Source organism: Malurus melanocephalus, unplaced genomic scaffold, assembly GCF_030028575.1.
Source record: "Malurus melanocephalus ecotype Western Australia unplaced genomic scaffold, MMel_1.1 scaffold_50, whole genome shotgun sequence".
Taxonomy (NCBI): domain Eukaryota; kingdom Metazoa; phylum Chordata; class Aves; order Passeriformes; family Maluridae; genus Malurus; species Malurus melanocephalus.
In genome coordinates, this window is record NW_026623282.1 from 2,650,789 (window position 1) to 2,663,009 (window position 12,221).

General features: G+C 41.2%; 1 protein-coding gene across 3 annotated transcripts in view; it reads right to left on the reverse strand.

Annotated features, from left to right (window-relative positions):
- The window catches only part of RGS12 (regulator of G protein signaling 12), an 84,945-nt gene extending 72,926 nt beyond the window's left edge, over positions 1-12,019 (reverse strand). For 2 of the 3 annotated variants that reach the window (XM_057365276.1, XM_057365275.1), the window contains exons 1-2: positions 11,846-12,016; positions 4,212-6,157 (exon numbers count right to left, since the gene is read on the reverse strand). In XM_057365276.1, the coding sequence (XP_057221259.1) occupies positions 4,212-6,065 (1,854 nt within the window). In that variant the 5' untranslated portion in view covers positions 6,066-6,157; positions 11,846-12,016. Of the gene's footprint in view, positions 1-4,211; positions 6,158-11,845 lie in introns of all 3 variants that reach the window. The other variant, XM_057365277.1, reaches the window with a different exon arrangement.
- Positions 12,020-12,221: the final 202 nt, after the last annotated feature.

A 12,221-nucleotide genomic window follows, 5' to 3' on the forward strand; every position in this document is an offset into this window, starting at 1 on the left:
TATAACAAGTGTAAACAGTAAAGGATTTCCAAAAGTCAATATCCAAAATTTTAACATTTCCTTAGTTACATTTTAATAGATTTCTAATATTCACTTGGAATAAACCTGATACCCAAATGCTGGTTAACAGCCTCAGGTTGTAAAACCTCTTTTGATCTTCAATGTTATACCCACTGCCACAACATTAAAACAGACTTTCTTTTTTTTAAAAAAGAGAATGGTGAGAGGTCAATGCCTAGGATTCTGTCCCCATGGTGAGAGAAGTCAAAGACTAAACTGACTGTTATGAAGCTTTCCAGTGGAAAAAGGAGTCTTTTCCCAGTAAAACTTAATTAAAAACAGTAATGGGTAGACATATTTTTGGCCAGGCACTAGCCCGAAAACAGAGTGAGGGTTGAACAAAATCAAATGTATTATATTAATTTAATCTAGAGGGAAAGGAATGCTTCCCTGTTCAGCAATTTCTTAAGTCCCTTGCCAATTCTAACATCCCCTGGTGTTTTCATATTGCTTATGGTGCTTTTCATTTGCGTCACCCAAAAACCATGAAGAGTGAGTAGGTAAGTGACTGGAACTTAGTGGGATGCTAAAGAAGGTGCAAAGAGCAATGCAACAGCAAAGGCAGTGGAATTCCAGTGCAGCTGGAATTCCAAACAAAAAGCAGGAATTATTCCATTCCCACTGAAACCAAAACCAGGCTCTTCATGCTAGTCTCACAGACCTSAGGAGAGCACACACCCCACATCAGCCTCAGAACAATTCAGAAGCTTCTTGTCACCAGAAATCTTCCTCAACTGCTCTCTGATTAAAATGCACCTTGTCTTCCATGATTTGCATTTTCAGTAAATTTCAGCAACATCATCAAGCCTCTCACTACATGTTTTAGTCTAAGACCTACAGAAGACATGGATASTGCCAAAAAATTCTCATTAGGGGCTTCAATAGAAATCTGTTTGTGTGACACTTGGAAGAAACACCAGAAATGTGAGGCTCACTACAAGAAATAGTTTGAGAGGTACACAGGGCCAGAGATACTTCTTATCAGAATCTCCAGAAGAGGTGGACTAGAACAAAAATTGCCTTGGTTTAGCTCTCCTCTTCCCGTGTATAGAAACCATTTTAAAATGTTAAAATAAAAAATATATATATACAGCAATTGCAAAAGTATGTGTCCAGTAATTTGGGGATAATTCATAACTAGAACATTTTAAAAAAAAACAAGAAACCTCATTCTTTCCACTAACAAAATCAGGCATTTTTAACTACTTTCAACTATTCACACTTATATTGAATTACAATATACTTTATAGCAGTGTAAAGAAAATTAAAATTTTAAAAGTGTGTTGGCCAATTATCACAAAACTAATCTCAGTTTAGTGAATTGAAAACATCACCACTAAAAGGAAAACAAAGCTCAGAAAATGTGTTTACTTGCTTGAAACCTGAAATCTGAAATGCCATATCTATTCCTACTCACAAGAAGCACTTCCCAGGCTCAGTTCTAAAAGTGCACTTTTAAACAGATATGTTCACTAACGCTTTCTCACATCTGCTCCTGCATGCTGTACAATTCACAAATGTTTTGTAAGCGCAGCTATAAAAATCTGGAAATAGTTTATGCCCATCTTACCCCCCACTAGCACTGTACAGTACAGCATATTTTTTGGAATTACATGCTGTGATTATCACTCTTTAACTGCACAGCAGCTCTGCTAGAGCAGAATTGCATCCAGGATCTCTTGTGTAATGAAAATTCCAAGGAAGACAGTGTTCAGTATGGAAGTACAGAGAGCATCACAAGAATCTCTACCTTTGGTAACCTTTCCTCCCTCTAGTGGCTTCTACTTTCCCATTAGGATGTCTTACCTTCAGTATTGATGTAAAAGACAAAAAAACCCACGCAATTAAAAGCAATTTAAGGACTGTTCTGCCAAATGAAGACTTAGACTCAGCCACTGGGTTGTAAAAAATATGAATGTAATCCTGTGTGGCYACTTTATATCCTTTATTCTGTAATTGGAATGAGTCTGAGCAAGCTGTGTAAAATAAGTCCTTATCACTCACAAAGGTCACAGGAAGCTGAGRATGTGTCGTTTTCCAGAACACAGGACCTAACCCTCCTCAATAATGGTTTGGAATGGGCAGTTTTACCTCTTCTCTTCACACRAAGCAAAAAGAGAGTCTGAATTTCTGAATTTCTCTCTTACAAAAACAAACTASTGCTCTAAGATGCAAATAGAGATTTTCCCTATTTCTGCAGTACCTGAAGAAGAACAAAGGCGTGTTCACCAGTAATGACATCCCCTGACTATTTTCATTGTACAACTTCATCTCTATGAATTACTCCAACTAACCTTTATGAGCTTTTCTCGACACTTTCAACAGCCTTCAGAAATACTGAAAAATAAAATCAAAATGCAAAAGAGGTTCTGTAGCCTTAACGAAGAGATTAAATGCTAAAGCCATGTAAGAATATTTTAAATGTGTCTTGCAAACAAAGTTGTCATTAATCAAAGAACAGATTGCCTRTTTTATTATCAGATAGACTTAAAAGGAGATACTTAGAGTTGATTTATGCTGATCTGAATGATACAGTAGGTGAAATACTATTACTCTTTACCCACATATACTACATCTTTCACCTTAGTGTGCAAAATTTTCTGTGAGATTTTAATTAGTACAATCTTGACTTCCATGAAATAAATGTTTCTGGAAAAAAAAATCTAATCCATATTACTTTCACGGACAACACTGCACACACAAATTTATTCCAGAGACMCCAAAGGAATTTCAGCAGCATCCAATACAGGTGGTTCAGTTTCCAAAGAGCACTTGGGACCAACATCCATAATGCACCTGCACTGGGTGCTGCATTTAGAGAGACCTTTTCTTTGGTCCATCAGCAAAGAGGTTATGAACCATGTAAACTTCWGGGCAGCAGACAGAATCAATTCTTAGGCATTTTGGGTGGGCAATGTTTACAAATTTAGTGTTTCTGTTTGGCTAATTTCTATCTGGTTTTTGAAAGCGGGAATCTCCTTGTATTTAAGAACACTTGAAATTTAATTTTATTGTGGATCTGGAAAACATTGCTGCCTGTAGCAGTGTTCACCTTAACAATACACAAGTGCATAATTATAACACATACTGGCTGCCTTTTTTTTTTTTATTTTCAGCACAAAAAGCACAGTATATAGTATAGTTTTATATAGTTATTCACCAGTGTATTGTTAAGGTGAAGACTCACTTAAGCATGGAACGACAAAGCTTCTTGAAGACTAATTTGGAGCATAAGATTCTGTGTTTCCCTGGAGTTAGCAAACAAATCTTTGTTTCAGATACAAAGCTGCTACTAATTCTTTTAGTATCAGACCAATAGTCTCCACTTCAGTAGAATTCCAGTTACCAACAACAGACTCACATGAGATTAGTTCCCTCAACAGCAAAMTGTGTATGTCACAAAGGGTATGTAATCATGCCGAATACTCCTCCCACACCTTTTTTTTTGTTTTTTAAGTCTCCTCCTTTTGTCTAATAGTAGACAAAACAAGCAGATGAAGCAGAAGTTTGGAATAAAATTTTAATTAGTTGGCAGAATGTTAGATTTGTGACCTAACACTAACAACTAGTTTTTTATGCCAATTTTTAAAGCAACTTGTATTGAGAGGTTTGCTGGAGCAAAGTTTTGTAATAAAATAGTCTTATTCAGTTAAAAGTGTATAATCCATGTTTTTGACTAATGATTRGACTACATCTCTATAAAAATAGATACCACTAAAATAACAGCATTTGCAAGCCAGCCTTCTACAAAAAGGAATCAGAATAAAGATGCAGACTGTTTCCATTCTTTTGCAGCTGAAGGTCAGAAGAAACTAAAGTCACTAAAATGTCATGCCTCCTTTTCATTTCTCCTTTTCATTTCACAGTGCCATTGTGACATTTAGAAACAATGAAAAGACAAAAAGAAAAGTGAGAAAGCCCCAAGAGACAATACTTCCAGCAGAAGTACAATTCCAGAGCTGCACTCAATCAAACAAGGCCTCTGCAAATGAGAGAAACTYCTTGTTTTCTTCATCTGAAATTTTGTAAACTATATAATACAAGTTTAAGTTTTAATGTGCAAATATTAGGGTGCAAAAGTACCATAGGCAGTTGGGTTTGGGTGCAGGGTTTTTTGATACTGTTAAGAACCAATACCGACAGATTCCTACCTTTTTATCATCTTTAGATTTCCTGATACTGTGTGGAGGGACAAATTTGTTCTGAATGTTGAACATCTTCTTGGACCATTCACTTTTGTGAGATTTTAGCTGTGGCTGACCAAAGCTGCCATSGACTCTGTACCTGTCAGCTGGAATCTTGCTCATTGGTGGCGGAAGGGTCCCGCAGTTGACACTGGACCAGCCATCAGTAGAGTCGGTGTAGGACTCCTGGTCGCTGGCATTTCCRTGCTGCCACTCCTGTAAAACGTGCACAGGCAGCCACCTCTGATTGCCCATGCCTGCAGCGTTTTTCTTTGATGGGGGCACTGAATTTCGGGAGGAAACTAATGGAACTTCAATGCGAGCAGAAGGGCTCAGGTGTTTGCTTACATTTTGGGACTTATCATTCTGAATTACTTCTAAAGGGATGTTTCCCTCTTGTTCATGGCAGAAGCCATTCCAATGGGAAGCGGGYTGATTTTGTCCCCTTCCTACKGGATTTTCCCATATGCTGCTAGGAATGTGTTTACTTGGATTGGTCCCTAAATCAACCACCAGAACTCTATTATTCTTTTCCTCTTGGTTGAAATTTCCAATTCCACTGTCACTGTTACTGCTTGTACTGTTATTCTGATGATCTGCATCCCCATCAAGGAAAGCCCTCGCACGCATTCCCTCGATCAATTCCCCCATGTCCCTGTACAGGACAGAAATAAACTGCAGCACAGGTAGAGATGATGTTGGGAACTCCAGACAGCCATTTGTATCTGGATCCGCTGTACATTCCAGCCCAAAACGTCTTGCTATACCCTGGTGAATTTTATGATGAAATAATTCAGGATCCACCATAAAAACATGRCAAGATGTCCTCAGGACCCCTTCATCTTCCTGAGCCAAGCTTGCATCATCGTTTGTCTGCATTGTAACTAGTCCAAAGAACCTTCTGTCATCCGGACAAACAGCACTGAACGCCAGTTTCTCTGCAGGATATTCTGCCACGACACCCGATTTGTCACTGCAGAGCTGAATACAGTCGTGCATTATCTTCATCATCACCAGGGAATGGATTTTTTGCTCTGCCCGCAGACGTCTCATGCACCCACGAATGGCCTGCAAACTCTCAGTTTCCAAATTCGAGGTTGTTGAAGGAAGTTCAATCGAGCCTAGGTAACCTACAATCATGGCAACATTCAAAATGCTTGCATCTAATCCAAAGTCTTCTGCACTCTCCAGTCCAATCCTAAAAACTGAATCATCATTCAGAGCTTTGGCTATTTCTTCCTTTGACAGTAGATTTGGATTGCTTACACTTTCATTGCCAGTTTCAAATTTAATAGCAGCAGAAACTGAAAATGACCTTTGTTTTGGTGCAGAATTATCTGAGTTACCAGCACAAAGAGCAGGRTTCTCAAAGATCATGTTGAAAATGCCACCAGACTGCATTTCTTCAACAACTTTCTCTGCTCTGTTTATACCCAGYGCTTTAGAGTCAGGTTTGGGTTTCAGCCACCCCTTCCCATCATAAAAACTAACTTCTTCATCACTTGAACATGAATCTATATGACTAATCCCTTCAGCAATAACCATGTGCAGGACTCCAGAACATTTCCCTATAAGTTTCACTACATCTTCGTGAGAGGCTTTTTTCACATTGATTTCATTAACCGCAAATATCTGATCTCCTGCTTTAAGTCCAACATAATCTGCAGGGCTTCCCTTCATCACACAACTAAGAACACAAGGAGCTTGTCCAGAAAGGGTAAACCCATAACCTGCTCTTCCTCGAGCAACTTCCACACTTCTTATCCGAGCAGGAGCATGCATGTTGAGTCGACGCTTGACCGTTTCTCCTGACCTATACATTTTAGATTTTTTTTTTTTCCTAAAATAGGAAAACTTTTATTTAGTCCAGTTTTTGGTCATGTTTCAAAGGTATCACTCCATCTGATGAAGATCTAAAGAAAGAAAGAAAAAAAACATTTTAATTCTCACCATATTTCAGGTTTTTCAGTACTCACTATTCCCTTTACTGTTCAGAAAAATTGCTAGTGACCTCTACCACAATCTATTGCCAGAGAATTAACAGAACACTCAAAACAGCTTGAAAAGAACCWCAGTCTTAATTTTACTGATGAGAAAGGAGTTGTAAATGCAAACAAAGTAGCTGTCCAAAATGACACCTTGACACAATGGCAACAAACAGAATCTAAATCTTTTGATGTACAGTCTGTTTTCTATACCAAACACATTATCTTCCCCAACTCGCCCAGGTTACCTACAACTCACTGAAAATCTGCCTTACTGCACCACAACAGAGCCACTGCATTTTGAGCACAAACAAAATCCTCAATGAAGCCCATCTATCCCTTCCCAGCAACATAAAAATGAGAGCTCGTGCCCATCTGCTCAGCTACGCCTCACCCCCCTGTGGGTACCTCACCCACAGGTACCACATGTCTCATGTAAAACAGATTAATTACCCGCAGAGTTGCCTGTATCTCCCCACTGACTGTAAAAGCAGCTTAAAATAAGTATCTCAAGCTTCAACTTCCTTACACAYATTTCACTTCCAAATGCAATGACAAACAGGCATTCAGTCATGTATCAGACCAAAGGGATCCAAGATCAGATTTACTGTTACACCCATCAACTATCTACTCAAAACAATTTGTCAGATAGCAAACACTGTAAAAATGCATTTCAGACCATTCCAACATCCATGTGTTTTAGTTTTAGCTTAAAAAAAAAAAAAAAAAAGGAGTGAAAAAGAAGGAACTCCACATGCTGCCAGTATTAATCATGACTTTACAATTAACATACAACAGTTTTATCTGAACAGCAAGAAATAGTAGATTTCACTGCATTTTGGTGTCGGCACTGAAGTCTGGATATCTTGTTCTAAATATAATTGGGCAACTTCCATTTTTTTTAGAGAGGTTTCCCCCACTAAGCAGRTTAAAATGCATAAAAATGTCTGACACAAATAAAAAAAATGACAACTTGTTCAGCTCTGAAACAATCCCCTTGTTGCATGATATGAACCCTCACTTTCATAGGTCTGGAGGATGACTGACAGAAACAACCATGATACTACAGCTACAAAAAATTGCAATAAACTCCGTCTGACCAAGTGCAAACTGATCTGGCAATAATCACTCCAAGTTAGTCCACAGGCTTATTCTTAATTCAGTCACATTGTAACACACTGAAGTGTGTAAGGTACTTGAAAGCAAGTATCCTGTATATGTGGGCAAATGCAGGCAACATTCTAGATAAATACATTCAGGTTAAGATATAAATATACRTACACACAGAGACAACACATTTCTTTATCATATCTAAAGTGCTAAATTAGTGGTGTCTCACCCACTATTTGCATGGAAGAAAAATGRCCAAGAAATCCTCCTGACATTGCTCTCGGCTACAGAAATATCAAAAACCCCCACACTCAGAATGTGATTTAATCCACAGCACACTACTTTCACAGTATTTCTGCCTGGGTTGGAACAAAGCAATTACATCAAAAGTTTTATCAACTAATAACCATATCAAAACTAAAATACAATTTAGGATGGTAGTCCTAATGACTCAATTACATACAAGCACTCTGATTACCAAATTTAAAAAACCACTGTTGTTTCTCGAATATTCTGCTAAATACTCAACTGCAGGACGTAATTCCCCCTAGGACCCTTCCAAACCCAAAATAGGACAGCTTTCAAGATACCAGAAGACATCCAGTTGGCTTTACTTTTTGAGTTTTAGTTCTTTTTTGCTTGAACAAAGGGACATCAGGTTTTTATGTCTCCACAGTGCAGCTGTGACTATTCAGTGTAGTWCAGTTTTTGCAAATTGTTTTAATATAGCAATTATCTAGCTTCATTAACAATACTTTTCCCATAATTTGAGTAAAAAGAAAAAAATAAAACAAACCACCACTTGGCTTTAAGAAGTAATGCAACTTCACACTTAACCTTTTAATGGAAATCATAACATCAGAAGTGCTGTGCAAACATTTAACCAAATTTAACTCTCACATTGCTGCAAGAAACCCCCATCAACTTGCATCCAGTCTCACATCTWACACATACTCTGACCCTTTCCTCATGGTGCTAAATTTGGGAACAAAGAGGTCACTGTGCACTCACCTATCGCTAATTAGGTCTGGTACTTTTTGAGAATAATCATTAAATATTTCAAGATATAGTTCTCCAACCAAAAAAAATTCCCAACAGCAAACAAAAACCTTCTGTCTAGGAGCATGAATATATACGTATGTTTTAATTTGCCTTATAGTGAATATTTTTGTTGTCAGCTGTCAGGAGAATAGCCTAATGTGACCCCTGGGTACCCTCCATAACTGTGCTGTTAGCCTGGTCAACATAAAGCCCTGTAGTATCTGGCACCTAAAACTGTGCTACTAGCTTGCAAGAGGAAAGGAAACAATTAGGAKACTATGAGATTATAAATAAACTCATTTTAAGAGTATAATTAAAAGCAGTTGTTACTTAAAAACTTAAGATTCTATATTGTAATGTTGAAGTGGCTGATAAGAAAATACTTTTTTCCAGCTATCTCTCTAATCTATAAAAAAACAGCCTAAGCACACTATAAAAAAGCACACAATTGAAAAGATACTTAGGGGGCTCTTGAGAAGAGGCAAACCCCAATGCTGCCTTACCTCACAATTCCACATTCGCCAAGAGAGGTTTCCCTTTTAACTCTGTTCACAAATCAATTTACCTACTTGCCTTCCTAACCTATGACCCTTACAATTCAAACATTTATTTCAGATGATAACCACTGATAATGAAATGTCATTCAAAAACCTGACAATTATAAAAATAACACAGCAGGCTGCTAACATGTTACTTTCCTCTAATAACRATGTTCCAGAGGTGTGAAGACTTTCAGCTATTAATATATTTGTGTAGTTGGTAGGTGTAAAGTTAGGAAATAATTAAACRTTTAAGGGATTTTGCTATTAATGTGTCTATACACTAAAAAAAACAAAACAAACAAAAAAAAAAATACCAATCCAAGAAAAACTGTATTACTTCATAGAAAAGTCACTTCTCTCCCTCAGTACCTGAACATTGCTGTGCAATTTTTGTGTCAATTGACACCCATGACAAACAGCTCACTAAATTTATCTAGGAAACTTCAAGACAAAGGACAAATGTATCTCTTCTGCAAGAACCCTCAGCATCCAAGGATGTTTTACTGCTACAATGGCAGGACAGGCAAATGGAAAAATTATTAATATAGTGTTTCTCATAAGTAGAAATTAGTGATTGCTTATTTGACTGATTGTCAAAAAGGTGACTGTTAACAGATTAGTTAACAGAAATTAGTTGACTGTTAACAGACTAGTTCAAAACTAAATTATCAAGTTACTAATTGCTAACTTCTGATTTCTTTGGCTCCATTTGAAACATGGAGCTAAAAAGATACAGCACAGAAGTGGCACAAACTTCCACCATTCCAAAGTAATCATGTCTGAATATCCTTTTCCTGTAAAAAATTGTAAAACATATACCATATCCAGTGAAACAAAAACATCATTTCACTYGCACTGATATAAGCTTTGAAGCTTTAGAACTGCAAAATATTTCACAGAACATTTCAGGCAAAAACACTAATATGTAGATATTAAGAGTTGCTCAAGTATGTGAAACAACATAATTTGCCCATACACATTAGCTTTGACACAGAACTGCAAAACAAAACAAACCATTCAAGTTTTCTGCCAGCATACATTCTGGTCTACCATTTTAATCATTATTTGTGGGGTAAAAACCACCAAAAATACCAGTTACAGTTGAATTGTACTGTATCCCACAAACACTGCATTTCTTTATGTAATGTTTTTACATATCCATGCTAGCTTTTCATGTCGTTTTCAAAACCTCTACTCCAAAGAAAATAACACGTATTTGCTTACTTTCAAGGGAGAGAGGTGGTTTGTTTCCTGCTTCTGCTCTTGTTATCTCATGGCAACAAAAAGAACAGAAGCAGGAGGCACACTCCTGCTACAGWCTATGTTAAACTGTAACTTAACAGTTACAGAGGGCAGCGAGGGCACCTGTGAAGTTTAAGAGTACATGACTGACCACCACTTCCCTTCAAAAAGCCTCTGGAAAARAGCTGGTACTCAGCACTACAGGATCCATGTTAATGTGCAGAGACACAGCAGAGAACTGTCTGGCTTCATTTTAGTTTTCAATAGTGAGACTGCAAGAGGATAAAGTATGCAAAGTGGAAGTGCATRGAGGAAAGAAACTGTTCCTTCATCCCTTCACACAGGTCTTGAAATAATGCAAAAGACTCCTCAGCACGAATGCCAGTTGTTAAGGCAGAACTGATGCCAAGTTCCTACAAAGCCCAAATGAAGTTATAACATTTGAATTCCACTAATYATTCAAATGTGTTACATGTTTATAGACGAGTTACACAAGAARCGCAACAGCACAACCTGTAAAAGACAGCTACCAGTTGCTTGAGAACTCAGGCAGGACAATATTTTAATAAAAAAAATCTCATCAGCATTTCACAATTGGCAAGACACATCATTATATTTCCTTTCGGTGTACCTAGTGTGATTATTCAAAAAATACTGACTGTAATTAGTATCAGCAGGCTAAAAAGTAGTTGTTCATCAAAATTCCCACTGAAAATAGTGTACGAAGTGTAAGGAACACAAACAGGACATTTGCTGTTTTGTCTGACAAGACTCATGAGAGCAAGGACAAAGTTTTCTAAAGCTATTGTACCAATAGACACCCATGCGTCTACAACTCACACTAATTTATTTGCTGTATTTAAGAAGGTGAAAAGGTTTTGTTGGCAGTTAAACATTTCCCCCCCCCCTTCTTTTCTTGCAAATTGGTTCCAGAGCTGTTGGGACGGCGCGCAGCAGGGCGGCACTCGGGGCAGCAGCAGCGACACCCGGGCGGGATGGGCTGAGGGACAGCCGGGAGGGCTCGGGGCGCTGTGCCGGGGCAGCAGGAGGGGCACGRCGGGCTCGGTGCAGCTCTGCACAGCCGCTCTCACAGCCGAGCTGCCGCTGCCCCGCTCCTGGGGAGGCTCCCAGCGCTGCCCGCGGCCGGTGCGGGGACATCCCGCGGGCACCGGGGGCGATCCGGGGGGCGGAGGGGCGGGAGGGGCGAGCGGCGGGTCCGCGCCCGGAGCAGCGCCCCGCGGGGTTACCCATTACCTGCCCGGCTCCCGGGGCAGCGCTTCCCGGGGGGTGGAGCTGCGGGGAGGGGAGAAGCGGCACCTGAGCCCGCAGGCACGGTTTGAAAAATCAAGCGGTAAAAGACAGGAGGGCACCGAGCGCCCGCGACCCCCCCGCAGGCGGCCCCGCCGTCCTCTCCGCGCTGCGCCCCGGGGGTCGCGGGCAGCGCCGCAGCCTGAGGGGTGCGCAGAGGGGCGGCCAGGGGCTCCCGTCTGCCCCCTCCCTCCCTCCCCTCGGCCCCCGCCGTCGCGCTCCCCTCCCCCCTCGTCCCCCCGCCCGCCGTCCATCTGCCGTCCCCGCTCCTCCGCCGCATCCCAGCGGGGTCCCGGGCCGGGCGCTTGGCGGTGAGGGGGATGGGAGAGCCGGGCGGGCTGCGGTGGGCGCTGCCCCGCTCGGACCCACTCACCTCTGTCTCCCGGGACTCCGGCTACTCCGCCGAGGCAAGCGGCTGCCCCGGTCACCGGGGAGAYGGCGCCGGGCTCGGCCGCACGGCGCTGCGGCCACTGGCTGCCCGGCGCTGTCAGTCACCGCGCTCGCCCGGCGGGGTGGCGGTCGGGTTCCCGGACAGAGAAAGGGGAGAGACAATACCCCGCGCCGGAGGACTACAACTCCCTGCGTGCCTTGCGAGCGGCCCGCTCGCTCTGGCCGTAGGGAGCGAGCCGCGCGCGGCATGACGGGACGAGTAGTTCGCTGGTCTCCCCTCGCCGCCTCGCCTCGCCCTGGGCTCCGGCGGGGCGGGCAGTGCGCAGGCGCGGGCTGGCGGCGGCCGTTCGAACGGGGCT